We start from the raw sequence: 16,825 nt of genomic DNA on the forward strand, positions 1-16,825 counted from the left end.
CTTCTGTAATATTTCCTCCCTAAAAGAAAAGGCAGCTCACCTTGCTATTGAGTAGATCCATGTCCAGGTCAGCCTTTTTGGCCCACTTTTGCCAAAAGTTGGGGTCATCCAAAGAAATATCTGTTCGATTTTCAGAAGCAACAAAGCTTGCCTGGTGAGGAACAAAAGAACAGAGTAAAGTTGACTATACTACTTTTCTGAGAAATGGGAAACCAGTAATTGCTTTAAAAAATGTATTTAGCTTTTCCCAAAAAGCAGCCTGAGGTGACTTCTGAAAATGGTTCGCTATTCACTTGTCCCCGAAAACCCCACAAAATCATGCAAACCAAGAGGTTTGAATCTTCATGTTCATTTTAAGAACACTTGTGAAACTGCCCAGGCCATCAAGGGTACACATATCCTAAAAGCCACCAAGTATATGAAGGATGGCACTTTACAGAAACAATGTGTGTCCCTTCCTTGTTACAAATACTGGAGTTGGTAGGTGTGTCCAGGCCAAACAGTGGGATGGAACACAGGGTCAGTGGCCAAAAAAGAGTACTGAATTTTGCTGCACATGTTTAAAAGTGCAGAGACTAATGCTGAACTTAAGGGTTTAGATGTAGATTTTCTGGTCATTGAGCACCTCTAGGTGAACAAAGCTCCCAAGGTGCAGCACAGAACTTACAGACCTCATGGGCGGATTAACCCACACATGGGCTCTCCCTGCCACACTGAGGTGATCCCCACTGAAAAAGAGTAGGCTGTTCCTAAACCAGAAGAGGTGGTTGCACAGAAGAAAAAGATATTCCAGAAGAAACAAAAACTTTTGGGAGTAAAATCAGCATAAAATAAATGCTAATAAAAGTTAAATATATATACTCCCCCGCCCCCTAGAGATTCTTGTGTCTATCTCTGCTTATCTAGCCTCTGGCACAGATAGAACATACCTTGGCAAAGGTAGAACCCTTTCCTTCAGACTCAATGGTGATGGTTGTGGTTCGTCTTAACAAGATCTGGTCAATATCCTCTTCACAAAACTTGGAGCCCTCATCATCTTCCTCCATTATGGCTGCATATGCTCCTTTTCGTAAGAGGTCTTCAATTTCCTTCTTGGAGAATTGCTGGATCTACAAAATCCAATAGAAAGATGAAAAGACTACCAAGATAACATTACCTAATGATATCATAATATTTTAGTTTGTTATATTTTAAGAATTATAAAGGTTGCCGGTTTGATTCCTGGTAGAGGGCATACAGGAGGCAGCCAATGTTTTGCTCTCACATCAATGTTTCTCCCTCCCTTCCTCTCTCTCTAAAAATTAAAAAAATTAAAAAAGAAATAAAAATTGAGAATTCAAATAAGGTGGTCAGATTCCAATGCAAAAATAGTTTTTTGTCTCTATCTCTTATGACCTGGTACAAACATTATCAATAGACCAAGAGAACTCACTCCAGTAATGTTGCCATCCCGACCACTCATAGACTGCAGCACAGCCTTATCCAATCCCAACTTGAGGCTAGCTTTATCAAACATTTCTCTCTCATAAGAATTCCGAGTGATGAGACGGTACACCTTCACAGCTTTGCTCTGCCCAATTCGATGACACCGTGCCTGGGCCTGGATATAAAAAATGGAAGAAAAGGGCAAAGATTACTTAAAATGGGAGGTGGGGACGCTGACTAAAAATACCAACTCACATCTATAAAGCAGCAATGAGATCAACTCAAAATCAAAAGTATATTTCAAGATGAAATTACTACCCCATCATGTAGATCAGGGGTCAGCAAACTATGGTCTGTATGGACACCCTGTTTCTATAAATAAAGTTTTACAGGAATATAGCCCTACCCACCATTTACATACTGTCTATGTCTGCTTTTGTGTTAAAAGAGTAGAAGATTTGTGTTCTGGCCCAGCCGGTGTGGCTCAGCAGTTGAGTGTCGACCCAGGAACCAAGAGTTCACTGGTTCGATTCCTGGTCAATCCCCAGCAGGGGGTGTGTAGGAGGCAGCCAAGCGATGATATATCTCTCTCATTGATGTTTCTATCTCTCTATCCCTTCCTCTTTCTAAAAATCAATAAAAACATATTAAAACAAGAAGTAACTATATGTTCCGAAAGCCTAACATTTACTATCCGGTCCGGGCAAGGAAGAGTTTGCTGACCTCTGATCTAGACTGCCACCTTTACTAAGTAAACAATTCCATACTCTCCGAAGTACAAGTTTCTAAGATCCTGATCCCGCTGAAAAACTTCCCAGGTTGGGTAGTTAGTCCCTAAAACAATGATTTCTTTTACCTGCAGGTCATTTTGTGGATTCCAGTCTGAATCAAAGATGATGCAGGTATCAGCAGCTGTGAGGTTAATACCAAGTCCACCAGCCCGGGTGCACAGCAAGAAGACAAAGCGGTCTGAGTCAGGCTTGCTGAAGCGGTCAATAGCAGCCTGTCGAAGGTTCCCTCTAACTCGTCCATCAATACGCTCATATAAGTACCTGTTTGGGAGTCACAGGGAAAAAAAATTTAATTGAATACGCAGAAAAAAAGAGATAAAAAAAAGCAGAGTAGGATCAATACCAGTACCTCCATGTCTCTAGTTGACCAAAAGCTGAACAGAAAGTTGAGAATCAGAGTCTTAAATACTTCTCTTATCCCAGTCCTGATCAAATTAAACTCAGGTCCTACAACTTTTTTGCAGCTTTATGTTGATACAATAAACATAAGGCAAAGGATGATTCTTTGCTCACCTCCTCTGGATTAGATAATCCTCTAGGATATCTAGGCAGCGTACCATCTGGGAGAAGATCAGAACCTTATGGCCACCAGCTTTAAGTTTTGGAAGTAATTTGTCAATAAGAACCAATTTGCCAGCTGAACGAACCATGGCCTGCAAGTGGAAGTCATGAGGTATAATATGGCAAGCCTCTCGAAATTCTGTTAGAATTTTTTCCTCTGCACCTGTCAAAAGAAAAATCAAACTTGATGGCAAGGTCTAGAAAAACATACTAAGGCTATATTTTATTTAACTGAGATAAAGGAGACAAGAGTAATCTGACTTGAGATCAACATATCACACAGACAGAATTTCAGCACTCTCGAAATTCTAATCATCTTCAATTGTATTAAAATATTCCAAGTAAGGCTTAAAGTTATTAATTGGGTAAAAAATACGTAAATGTGTGGACAAAGACATGCAAAACACTATTACCACCCTACGTGCATCGAAAACAAAAACAGCAAAATGGAGTAGCAATAATGACATTAACCAGAGAACAGAATGACTTGAATGATTATTCATAAAATTCAAAACAGCAAATCCTAATTAATTTTAGAGGTTATGTAGGATCAAGCAGGTAGAAAAAATAGAGAAAGATATTTCACGGAATGGGAATGGGGTGGAGGAGGTTAATGGGGGAAAAACAGGGTACATCTGTAATACTGTTAACAATAAAGATTTAAAAAAAAAAAAGATTTCACATAAGAATTGTTTCAAAAGGAAAACTTCCTCCCATCCACTCCCAAATTAGGCTGAATCAGTCAATGCACCAACTGTTCCCAGTGAATATAATTTAGAAAGTAAAACATGTAATATAGAAATGGAAGGTACTGCCCAGCTGGTGGTGTGACTCAGTTGTTGAGCGTCAACCCATCAAGAGGTCGCCAGTTCGGTTCCCTGTCTGGGCACATGCCTGGGTTGTGGGCTGGATCCCCGGTAAGAGGCATGAAGGAGGCAGCCAATTGATGTTCTCTTTCATTGATGTTTCTCTCTCTCTCCTTTTTCCTTCCTCTCTCTCTAAAAACAAAAAACACACAAAAAAACACACAATAAAAATGTTTTTAAAAAAATGAAATCCAGACTGTTTGGCTCTAAAACCCACACTGTTTTTTTTTTTTTTTTTTTTTTTTTAATATATTTTTATTGATTTCAGAGAGGAAGGGAGAGGGAGAGATAGAAACATCAATGATGAGATAGAACCACTGACCGGCCAACTCCTGCATGCCCCCCACTGGGGATCGAGCCCGCAACCCAGGCATGTGCCCTTAATCGGAATCGAACCTGGGACCCGTCCGTCCACAGGCTGACGCTCTATCCACTGAGCCAAACCAGCCAGGGCTAAAACTCACACTCTTAACTACTATGCTAAACTCAGTCTTGTCTTGCTCCCCATTTGAAGGGTGTAACAGTTTTTCTTGAAAAAAATAAAGAAGAAGAAGAAGAAGAAGAAGAAATGGCAGGTATTTTCCAGAAATTTCCTCACCATTGATGAGATAGGGATGGTTGCAGCATTTTCGCAACTCCATCATTGTGTTGAGTAGATTAGGCATGTTAGTGTGACCTGCCCCTTTGGAAAGAAAGGAGAAATTCTTCTCCAAAATAGCCCGGTAGTATTTCTTCTGGATGTTGGTCAGCTCTACTTCAATAATAGTTTCCTGTTTGGGTGCCAGGTTTTTTTCAACATCCTCTTTCAGTCTTCTCAGCATCATTGGCTTGAGAATGGCCTGTAGCTTCTGAACCTGAAACAGAGAGAAATGAAACCAATAACATGAGGACAAACATTCTCACAGTATGTGGAAACACTAAGAAATACAATGAGAGCTTTCTAGTATCTGAAAAATGCAGATTTTGGACAATGTCACACATGATTTAGGCACAAGTTTATAAGAAGTTCAGAAAGACCCTTGATGCCTATGGCAATAGATGCCTGTTTAGTACAAACTTTACCTTTTTTGTCTGAGGTTAGCACCTCATCAGATACAGTCATCCTACCTGTTCCTCTGTCTTGAGATCCCCAAAATCCTTGAGGAATTCTGATTCTGAGGGGAACTGTGATGGTTCCAAGAAATGAAGCAAACTAAATAGCTCCTCCACAGTATTTTGCAGTGGTGTTCCTGTGAGTAGTACTTTGTGTTCCTAGAAATGGAGAAAACAGAAGATTGAGAAGACTCAAAAATACAAAGGTCTTTTGGGATTTTCTCTTAAGCATGTAACTTTAGCTTTACTTTCTTTATCTGTAAAGTTATGGGAATGGATCAGATTACCCTCTTTCACTTGTTCCCTCTTTTGATAAACACAAAACATTTAAGAAAACTTTTGATATTATTCAACATATTTGAATTAACTTAAATATTATGATTATAAACAGCGAAATATTCAGAATGGCTTTTTTTGCAATTACATATGCTTCTCCACACTCAACTCCTATATAATAATATGTCCTCTTTTAGGGAAGGTGTGGGATTAAATATAGCCATTAGTTCTTTGAAGTTCCTCCTATTAAGATTCACCCCTTGAATCTGGGCTTGCCTGTGACTTGCTCTCTCTGACAGAGAATGTAGAAGAGTAATATCATGTTGACTTTCAGAGCCTATACCTCAAAGGCATTGTAGCTTCTGCCTTTGCCCTCTTGGAATACTGCCCTGATCCTACCATTTAAAGAAGCAAAGTCTGGCCAATTGGATGACAGGCCATGTGGAAGATGATCCAGGCACCCCACCCAACAACCAGCACCAATTGCTAGCTGCAGCTGCATTACTGACTCCAGGTAAGTCCACCAAAAGAAAAGGCCTAGCTGAGCCCAGCCCAACTTGCTGAGCCAGAGAATCATGAAAAATATAGTTACTGTTTTAAGCCACTAAAGTTTTGGGGTATTTTTTTGTGCAGTATTAGGTAACTAATATAGTATCTCACCTCTCCACTGGTTGAGAACCACTAACCCACAGTTGCCTTCCAATTCTAAAATTTCTATGACTTTAAGGCAGGGTCCTCAAACTACAGCCCACGGGCCACATGCAGCCCATTGAGGACATTTATCTGGCCCGCCGGGTGCCGCTGCCTGTCCTGCTTAGCAGCCGACTCGTCCCGGGCCCGCAGTGCGCATAGGAATTTGTTCATAGTTTTTTTTTTTTAAACTATAGTCCGGCCCTCCAACGGTCTGAGGGACGTGAACTGGCCCCCTGTTTAAAAAGTTTGAGGACCCCTGCTTTAAGGTTACCGTTCCCATAAGACCAGTGGTCGGCAAACTGCGGCTCGCGAGCCGTGGTTTGCTGCTCTGTTGACTAATGAGTTGCCGACCACTGCCATATACTACTCTTTACCTCTTTGCACACAATATGCCACAATTGCCTAATCCTCACAGCTTCCAACTACACGGTAACATTTAGTCTAGTCCAGTGGTCGGCAATTAGTCAACAGAGCAGCAATCCATGGCTTGCGAGCCGCAGTTTGCCGACCACTGCCATAAACTATAGCCACCACCCAATATCAAGATCCCATTCTTTTCTCTACTAAATTAATTCCAGGTGTCTCTACCCACAAGTCAGTGTGAGGAACTCACCAGGTCCATGTGCTTGAGACTATCAAGCAGCTTGCAATTACGGTTCTTTAGTCGATGGGCCTCATCAATGATAACACAGCGCCATTCAATCTCACGAAGCTCAGGACAGTCTGACAATATCATCTCAAAAGTGGTGATAAGGGCATCAAACTTGTATGCACCTGGGATGAGGCGCCCCTAAGCATGAAGGCAGTAAAGTCAGAAAAGTACCTAAATAAGGAGGTCTTCTGAAGTATACATTTTCTTTTCTATATCCAGACAGCCTTAATAGGCAATAAAACTGCACCACCAGCCTCTTCAGCTGCTGTTTATCTTCCTGATAAAACAGTGCCAAATCACCCAATGTGCCAAATCATTCAACATATTCAGCTTCTTAGAAAAATGTCAGGCCTTATGAATAAAGCTGGGCATTTTCAACTCTGTAGTAACCTAGCTCATGTATCTCAGCCCTAGATCTTTTGTTGGTTAACAATGAAATCCATACATGTTGAGTATTGCTAAAACATACAAGATAAAACTAAAAATGAAAATCACTAATATAGCATGTCATAATACTGGCTACTGTCTAAAAATGAACAGAAGAATCGAATCAACTCAATAAAATTAAGAGCAGCAAAATATAACTTGAATAAATTTGGATTGGTAGAACTAAAAATCACAGTAATGATTTTTCTATAAAACAATTTATAAAATCTGATGTTAAGACTAGATTATTCAAATTTCTTTTCAGATTTACATAGAAGGAACTAATCTTTTTTAAAAAAAAAAGTATTTTATTGATTTTTTACAGAGGAAGGGAGAGGGATAGAGAGTTAGAAACATCGATGAGAGAGAAACATTGATCAGCTGCCTCCTGCACACTCCCCACTGGGGATGTGCCCGCAACTAAGGTACATGCCCTTGACCGGAATCGAACCTGGGACCCTTGAGTCCACAGGCCGACACTATCCACTGAGCCAAACCGGTTAGGGCAGAAGGAACTAATCTTGATGAAAATTTTAATAGACTTAAAAGAAAATGGCTTACGTTCACCACCGTATGGATCAAGGAATTAAAGTGGTTAAATGAATTTCATTCTGGAAAATAATTTCTTGATGAAAACTCATCAATTCTGATAAAATTCTATTTAAAATATATGTATTCATAAATAAAGTCAGGACTTCATCTGGTTCAAAATGTCCACTGGGTCAAAATAGCGAAGTCAAAATCATGCCCTGCATAATCTCGATTAAAATGCCTTAAATTAGAGAGCCTCAACAAAAGTCTTTTATTCATATTAAAAGCCTCTAAAATACCAAGTATCTTGGCCTACTCTCTAAACTGTAACATTCCCATGAAATACAACTCACCCGTGAATCTTTGCAGTACATTTCATATTGCTGAATCATCTGCCGGCTGGCCAGACTGCCGTGGTACACAATAGTGTTCATCTCTGTCCATGTATTGAATTCTCGCTCCCAGTTAGTAATTGTGGACAGTGGGGCAATGACCAGGAAGGGACCATGGATGCCTACATTATATACCTCCTGCAAGAAGGCAATGGACTGAATAGTTTTGCCCAATCCCATCTCGTCAGCCAGGATGCAATTCTGCCTGCAGATTCATCATGGAAAATGAAAAGCATGTCATAAGATACCATCTTTTTAAAAGCATGTAAAAAAACCTTTTTAAACAGAAAATAAAAATTACCCCGGAATAAGCCTCCATCTAAAGGCCCACTCTTTTCTTTACCTGTTATACCAATTAAAGAGCAGCCAATTGACCCCTTCCAACTGATATTCCCGTAACTGGTTTCTGTTTTTATACTCATGTGACAGCTCCAACTTCTTCCAGGTACTTGCCTGCGGACGATTCTTAAAAATAGAAAATTTGAGTAAATGTGGTGGAGACATTAACACAATTACACAAACTTACTAGGTAGTTCTAGTAGTTGAAGTCCATTAAAAAACACAATTCCTTGGATTAAAACATGTTAAATATATTCAAATTCATGAGTTCATAATGATCTTTTTAAAAAAGGGAAAATCCCACTGGTCATCTTTGGAGAATGCTAATGCTAGGAAACTACTTCATTATTTTGAAAAGGATAAATAAAGCATTTATCCTTTCCTATACCATCTGTAGTTCAAGACAACCAAACAGTAAGTGAAACATATTTCTTTGTATAGAAGATTCTGGCTAATAAAATGAAGAACGATAGAATTAAAATATCATCATTTAAAACCCTTAAAGAATGGATCTAGGCAATGATGCTAAATGGCTGATAGCACAAAAGACAACCTAAAAGAACCACTTATGAAGTAGATTTAGTGGCCTGCCTCCCCCATTTGATCAAGCCTCTAGAACAGTGACATCGAATGGAACTACCTACAAAGACAAATGTTTTATTATTAGCCACATGTAACTACTGATTATTTGAAATGTGCTAAGTGGCTACTACAGTGGACAGCAGAGCTCTAAAATGTACTAATGAACAGTGCTGCCCTACATGTAATCATTATGTGAAATACAAGGGACAGAGTACATGTTAAAAGATTCCAAGGGGAATTGGCAAACTTCAGACTATGGAAAATCCTAGAGAACAAATTGCCTGGTTTCTTCCAGAGAAAATGGCAAAGGAGGAAAAGGAAATCAAGAGAGACGTATTAACTTAATAATAATATATGGACCTTATTTATAATTGAACTCAACTTAACAAAAATTAGAAGAGAAGCAGGGAAATATATATAGTGATTGGTTATTTGATGATATTTAGGAATGGTTAAATTTTTTCAGGGATAATAATGGTATTATTTATCTTTAGGTATAAACACAAATATTTACAAATCAAATATAAAACTCTGGGATTTGCTTTAAAACAATCTGGGAAACAGGGAAGTGAGTGGGTAGAGATATAAATGAAACAAGATTGGCTATGTGTAATTATTAAAGTTGGGTGATGGGTATATTATTTTTTTCAACTTTTGTATTTTGAAATTTTTCATAAGCTAAAACAATATATACTTCTATAGGAGAAAATTTAAGCCATTGCCTATACGGACTTATACTCTAGTCTAAATGCAAATGTACTTACCACCCTTTTGAGTTCTGGGTGCCTTGACTGGATGCGTTTAAATTCTCGAATCTTGCCCTCATCAACATCCTCTTTCAGCTCCCACGTACTATCCTCATAGGGCAGAGAGCACCATTTCACCAGGTAGTAAATTACAGGCTAGAAGAGAAGAAGCCAAAGCCTTTATACACTGATTCTCTGCTATCTGATGTTGTAAAAGGATAAGAATTTGACTATAGAAGCAGATCACAAAATGTCAATACCTTAAAAAGATGCTGAAAAAGTCAGGTAGAAAATACCTGCTCACCTGCTGATGTACTATGGCTTTGATCATTCTTCCATACAATTTATTAGAATCTGTTTCTAAAACAGATAAGTATAATAGTTTCTAAAACAATAAGCACTGAAACATTATACTCATCAACCAAGACATGAGAAAAAAAATTATTTTCCTATATTATGTTGCAATTAGGTTGAAATTAAAAGATATGGCTCTATTCCATGCTATTCTCCTGGCACTAAATTTGACACAGTAATAGCCAAGCTACTTTTAGAAGCAGGAACAGCCTAAACCCACAGGAGCAAAGCAGGGTGAAATCAGTGGGCTTCTGAGCTTTTGTACCTCTCTTGAGTGCAGATGCTACTTCAAAGAGCAGTCAAACGATGGAAAAGAGATTTCCTTGAGAGCTTCAGAAAGCTAGGAGATAACTAGAGAGCTTTCACGGAAGAGAGGTAACAGTGAAGAGGAAGAAGAAATGCTGAAGCTCCAACTACAGTATTATGCTATATGTTTGCATTACACTGCAAGGGAAGGGACAGTGACCAATGGTAAGCAGCTCGTATCCTTATGACTCACAATTATCACTTCATAAATTGCATTTCCATTTTTGCTTATATGAAGCAAAAGGGCCTAGCATAATCAATAGAAGCCTCTAATTACCAATTTATGAAACAGCCAGAAAGAAGTTTTCAGAGTCACAGAACAAGGATCCCTAGAGTTAATCTAGTTGCTCTTACACCTTTTTCTTTATTGTACTGACTCACAGGTCATATTCTTTTTATTTTTAAATCCTCACCTGAGGATATTGGTTTTTAGAGAGAATGGAAGGGAAAGAGAGACAGAGAGAGAAATATTGATGTAAGAGAGACATATCGATTGGTTGTCTTCACACACGCCCCAACCAGGACTAGGGATCAAGCCTGCAACCTAGGTACGTGCACTTGACCACAATCCAACCCGGGACCCTTCAGTCCCCAGGCGACACTCTTTCTGCTGAGCCAAAATGGCTAGGGCTCACAGGTCATTTTCTATGTAAAGCCACTTGTCCAGGTCACATATTTCCAACATCATAACTTACTTATCCATGGACTTTAATATTTATTGTAATACTAGAGGCCCAGTGCATGAAATTCATGCATAGGTAGGGTCCCTAGGCCTGGCTGGCGATCAGGGCCGATCTGCTGGGCGACCGGTGGGGTGATTGGGGACCCCTGCTCACATCCGCCTTGGCTGGCCTGGTGCTGCTCTCTACCACCAGTCAGGGCCTACGGGCTGGGGGCAGCTCCTGTGTTGAGCATGTGCCCCCTGGTGGTCAGTGAGCATCATAGCAATAGGTCGTTCCACCGTTTAGTCTATTTGCATATTACGGTTTTATATAGATAGATTTGTTTCCATTATCAGGTAATGTAAAAAGGATGATAAACTAAACTGATTTTGGAGAGGGGGATAATAGGTATAAAGAATACTATTATTCAATGTTGGGAGCATAAATTACAGTACCATCATACTAAAACATTTTCATCTGTCATGCCCATTGCAACACATTACACAGGGATCTAATCAAAAGCCAATTACTTTTTGAAGGGTAAGTATGGTGGCAGAGAACAAGGCTAAGAAGGTTGACCTCCTGAAAATATAATAATAACTAACCTGTTGTTTTTTTTTTTAATATATTTTATTGATTTTTTACAGAGAGGAAGGGAGAGGGATAGAGAGTTAGAAACATTGATGAGAGAGAAACATTGATCAGCTGCCTCCTGCACACCTCCCACTGGGGACGTGCCCGCAACCAAGGTACATGCCCTTGACCGGAATCGAACCTGGGACCCTTCAGTCCGCAGGCCGACGCTCTATCCACTGAGCCAAACCGGTTTCGGCAATAACTAACCTGTTTTAATAACTGGTCTGTTCCCACTCACCTCCCACAAATAAAAAATAGTAACTTCCACTCCAACCAAAAAAAAAAGCAGAATATATGTGATCCCAGACATGCTTGTTATGATTTAAAGACATATGGAATTGTAATAGGCCTTAGATATCTAAGGTTCTACCTAAGTGACCCTGAACGCTTATAAAATAAACTGTATTTTATGAGGGAAGACTTTTTTTTTTTTTAATATATCTTATTGATTTTTTACAGAGAGGAAGGAAGAGAGATAGAGAGTTAGAAACATCAGTGAGAGAAACATTGATCAGCTGCCTCCTGTACACCTCCCACTGGGGATGTGCCCGCAACCAAGGTACATGCCCTTGACCGGAATCGAACCTGGGACCTTTCAGTCCGCAGGCTGATGCTCTATCCACTGAGCCAAACTGGTTTTGGCTAGAGGGAAGACTTTGACTTTTAGGTCCTATAAGGACAAGCCCAGTTCACCACTCAGTACTGACAGCTTAATGAGATTCTGTTGTTTTCTACTCGTCACTGAGTAATAAATGTCAGGTGTGATAAAAATGTTATGAAATATGGACCTGCAAAGCCAAATCAACAGCTACTACTTAAAGTGAAAAGAAAATGAAGAGTTATAAGGGAGCGGTTAGTCACAGCCTAAATAAGTTTAAAATAAATTTAAATGAGAGAATGCTGACTTCAATGATGGCTTAGAGCTCTATGACTCCTATTTGGAAAAATGAAAAAGGTGATTTATGAATCTATACTAGCAAGTGTTTTAGCATATTTAAAATCTGCTCCCCAATCTAAAAAAGCTTTAGTGCAGTGATTCCCAAATCAAGCTATACATGAGAACCCATTGGAGAACCAACTTAAAAATACAGATCACTGCATCCCATCCTAGAACTACTGAATTTGAATCTGTGGGAGTAGGACCCCATCATCATTTCAAAGGGACAGATTCAAATGCAATAGGTCTGTTTTAATAACAAATAAAAATGCATTTAACTGATGGTAAGCTCAGGAAATAAATAACTCTCTCAACAACACAGAGAAAGCTATGAGCCTGTACAAGTATTTTTAATTCATAAATTTAGATATTTGTGAAGTATCCTCCCCCTTACCTCTCACCCCCAAGTGAATGTTGAGGATCTCCCATATAAAATCTGAGAAAATGAGAGACCAAGGTGAATGAATACTTGTAAACATAGCTCCTAGTACTTATAATGTATGTTTAACTTTATGGAAATCTTTCCTTTTAGCCTCTCTCTTTACTCCCTCCCTTTCCTTCCCAATATCATTCTAAGAATCCCTCTGAAAAAATGTGAAATACCTTTTTTTCCATCTAAGGGATTTTTCTGAAAAATAAAGGACAAGCAGACCAGCAGAAATCTATAAGAGGCCTTTCATGTTCCTCCATGACCCAACTCACCTCCCCATTGTCCTTGTCAATACTGTGAGACTCATCCAATATCCTGTCCACCTCTACATAGTCTGGATTGAAGGGCTCTTCATCCTAGAGAAGTTAGGAAAGCCAACAATAAGATCAAAAGGAAGTTCCACATTTTCATATCACATCTTATAAACCTACCTGTGTCTGCATACATCTTCTTGCCTGTTACCAATCAAGTGTCTCTTCTCCCTAACACAGGCCATTCTCTCCATATATGCTTTGGTGTAATCCCTTCTCAACTTTTTAGGAATCTCTCTCTACTGTATCATTCCCATAAACATACAAATATGTTCTATTTGACAGCTTAAAAAAGACTTCTCTTGACTCCTCATCGCCCTGCTCCTATTTTTCTGTTCTGCTTCCTACTTGAACTTTCTAAGAATTCTAAATATCCATTTCATCACCTCCTTCTTTATTTCCTAGCACTTACCACAACTTGAGTTATTTTTTAATCTCCCTCCCCAGTGAGGTGCATGCAAACACAGACCTTGCCTGGTTTGTCTACCATAGTGACTAGCACATAATAAATGATGAATAAATGAATGACTAATCTGATTAAACGCCTACCTATAAAAGGCAGATTTAAATGGCATCTGAGTTAGTAGAGCTCGGTTCAATGGTCACAAACTGTACATCTAACACCAGCTGGAATGGGATTAGCTCCATTGTACATTTCACAAATTAGGCTTTAAAAGAACATGGATGAAAAACGCAACCCGATTATTATTATTTTCATGTAAAAAGAAATTATAAAGCCTACATGGTCCTACTTGCCCTAGGTAATGTGGAAAATAATTCATTTATGGGCAAACCTGGTGGTATAAAGTTAACTTCATCAGACGTATTCAGCCAGAACTGTTTATTAGCTGAAGCTACACATTATTCCGTCTCTCAGTCTTTTTTTACTAGATCTTATCCCCTTTACCTCTCAGAAGCTTTGAAAAATAATCCTTTTTCTCAAGGCACTTAAGTACTCTATATAAATATATAAAGATGAAAAATCCCAGTTTGGCAAAGGGAATGTACACAAAACTTTCAAAGCAAAACTGAGAGCTAAATATGGCTAATGAGACCCTTATGCACGCTCCAGTGTTTAGTAGTAACACCAGATATGGGAAATTAAAGTTCCTTTATCACTATTTCGAGTTATACTGGATTAGAAATTTGAGAAAATAAATGCTGTCTCTTAATGATATGGTTGCTTATGGCTACTGATACCATCAATTGCTAAAGACCCACATTATAGAAATAAGAATGCCTCAAGTAGACCAGGGGCTGGTTTATCATCCGTGTTGAAAATACTTCATGACTACTGAGCAAGTCAATATTAAAATACCCTATAATTTATTTAAAAGACCATATTTAGACCTGGCAAAACTCTGCATGGGACAATTAAGGCAAGTTCAAAATCCAATGCATATACTCATATATACAAAGCAACTGTAAGTCTTTTAAAGAACCAGTCAAGGCTGATAACCCCAATAATTTATGTTTCTATAAAATAAATAGGCAATACCTATTCCTAATTACCTCATGGAAGAAGTGTCTCATCTGAGCCATTTTGGTTTTGAAGCGCTTTAGTTTTTGATGGATCCGCTTATCTTTCTCTAGTTGGGAGATGGTAGCCCATTCACAGTGCAGATAGGAACTGAAGGGGATGGAAATAGTCAATCATGGTGCAAGAAAGGGGAACTGATAGGCTATTATTTGAGATTTAGGGATTAGCAAGAAGCAGACATAATGACTACAAGCTTAAATCGGAGATACCCTCTTAAACTTGCATTTGCAGCACACAAACCACCTGGTTTGGAGTGGGCTTAAAAGTTCCCATTTCTAACAAGCACCCAAATGATGCTAATTCTGCTGATCCATGGATTACACTTTGAGTATCAAGGTCTTAATGTTAGAATAAGGTATAGAGGATCACAGGATTTTATCAGAAACCACCTTATCCCACCTTCCTTTGGGAAACTGTAAGAGTCATGTCAATTCCTAAGCATCTCTCTGAATAGCCACTTTTCCTCACTAAAAACAATTTGGGCTAGGAGACTATAAAAAAGAGACACATTCCCACCCAGGATAGATTATACAGGAGAAGTTTTTAAAACCCTGTGGAGTTTGGGGTAAAAAGCTTTTTGCACAGATCACATACTAGTTCTTATACTTGACAAAGAATTCTTCAGCTTCAGTATATTGTCCAGAAGGAAGCTGAGAAGAAAAAATTTACAGTTATTAATACTTGGTTAAAGAAGGAACCTTTAATTTTAACCATACATAGAACTTCCTATCAATGCTCCCGGAATATATTATTGACTTAGGGATTAAAAAACTAACCTGGTACTTCAATACTAAAGGCGTGATAGGAAAAAAATAAGCCTTTACCCATTATAAACAAATAAGCAAAAGAAGAGGCAGTAAGACAGTTCCTATTTTCGAGCTAACATTCCTCCATCATCTCTTGTAACTACACTGTAGCAATTATCCTGACATCTAAAGGTGCTCATTAAATAAAGCCTGTGAATGTAGTATTGGTTGACATAAAGATAGAGGCTTCCATATGGGATAACATAGATTTTGAGAGTATCATGCAAAGCGAAATAAGTCAGATAGAAAAGGGCAAGATCCTCATATGTGGGATATGAAACAGAAAGCAACAAATGAAGTCGTACTAGTAGACACAGACAACAGTACGGTAGTTACCAGAAGAGAAGGGCATAGGGAGAGATTGAAGAGGGTGAAGTGGATCAAGTATATGGCAATAGAGGGAGACTAGACTTTGGGTGTTGAGCATACAATACAATATACAGATGATGCAATATACAGATTACAGAACTGTACACCTGAAATTTATACATTGTTATTACCCAATGTCACCCCAATAAATTAAAAAAAAAAAAAAAAGAAGAAGAAGATAGAAGCCTTACCTCCTTCTTCACAATCCGCATAGAAAGCACTTTGTCCACAATGGCTGCATCTTCTTCACTGGGATTCTCCTGTAGCAAAAGATGCAGTTAACAGAGTGTGTGAGCAGCAAGACCAACCTGACACACTGCTTAAGATGACAGCTTACCACAAAGAACTGCATGGAAGGCAAAGTCTCGCCATCTGGTTCCTGCACTGGTTCAGGAAGGATAGGCTCAGTTTTTATTGGACCAGTTACATCCACTTCTTCTTCTTCTTCATCATCTGTGATCTTTATATCCAGATCCTCTGTATATTTTTTTCGCTTAACTTGACGGTTTGAGCGTCTCTTCTGTAAAGGCAAAAATTATTAAATTACCTTTAAAATTATTTGCCCATTGTCATATTTAGATTTAACTTCAAAATCCCATGAAAAAAATCAAACCAAAGGAAGATAAAAAGCTTACTTGTCAAACCATGAAAAATTATTCTATGTACTGAATATAATATTTTGCTGAATTGTTTTATCAAAGAACCAGAATCAACCTGAAAGAAACCTGGGTATTACTGGCAAAATGCTGTGGGGAATGAAACAGGACTCTTAGTCTGCAGGGTATAATGTACTTCATGCCAGGAACAACCCTGATGTGCAACAGTGCAAAAAGAATATTTTGTTTTAGTTTTAATTTTAAAGTGTTTTTGTTTTATTAAATAGAAGCATACTATATGTACTGTTATTGTTTATTTTTCTAGTTAACGATATTTCTTAGAGGTGTTTTCCATATCAATATATTTTAGATCTTCCATATTCTTTCAAGTGGTTGATAAAAAAATTTTTAAAAATATATTTTTTACTGATTTCAAAAAGAAAGGGAGAGGGAAAGAGAGATAGAAACATCAATGATGAGAGAGAATCATTGATCGGCTGCCTCCT

The 16,825-nt window shown here is 38.5% G+C and overlaps 1 protein-coding gene across 5 annotated transcripts in view; it reads right to left on the bottom strand.

Moving 5' to 3' along the window:
- Positions 1–16,825, bottom strand: part of CHD8 (chromodomain helicase DNA binding protein 8) — a 62,205-nt gene that overhangs the window by 13,611 nt on the left and 31,769 nt on the right. For all 5 annotated transcript variants that reach the window (XM_080686187.1, XM_080686186.1, XM_080686185.1 and 2 more), the window contains 16 exons: positions 16,061–16,243; positions 15,915–15,983; positions 15,143–15,198; positions 14,521–14,638; positions 12,970–13,053; positions 9,391–9,528; positions 8,049–8,170; positions 7,667–7,910; positions 6,318–6,494; positions 4,751–4,894; positions 4,242–4,497; positions 2,730–2,940; positions 2,282–2,477; positions 1,433–1,600; positions 930–1,109; positions 41–151 (listed from right to left, as the gene is read on the bottom strand). In XM_080686187.1, the coding sequence (XP_080542313.1) occupies positions 41–151; positions 930–1,109; positions 1,433–1,600; positions 2,282–2,477; positions 2,730–2,940; positions 4,242–4,497; positions 4,751–4,894; positions 6,318–6,494; positions 7,667–7,910; positions 8,049–8,170; positions 9,391–9,528; positions 12,970–13,053; positions 14,521–14,638; positions 15,143–15,198; positions 15,915–15,983; positions 16,061–16,243 (2,457 nt within the window). The remainder of the gene's footprint in view (positions 1–40; positions 152–929; positions 1,110–1,432; positions 1,601–2,281; positions 2,478–2,729; positions 2,941–4,241; positions 4,498–4,750; positions 4,895–6,317; positions 6,495–7,666; positions 7,911–8,048; positions 8,171–9,390; positions 9,529–12,969; positions 13,054–14,520; positions 14,639–15,142; positions 15,199–15,914; positions 15,984–16,060; positions 16,244–16,825) is intronic.

This window comes from Plecotus auritus (assembly GCF_963455305.1).
Source record: "Plecotus auritus genome assembly, chromosome: 1".
Classification (NCBI taxonomy): Eukaryota; Metazoa; Chordata; class Mammalia; order Chiroptera; family Vespertilionidae; genus Plecotus; species Plecotus auritus.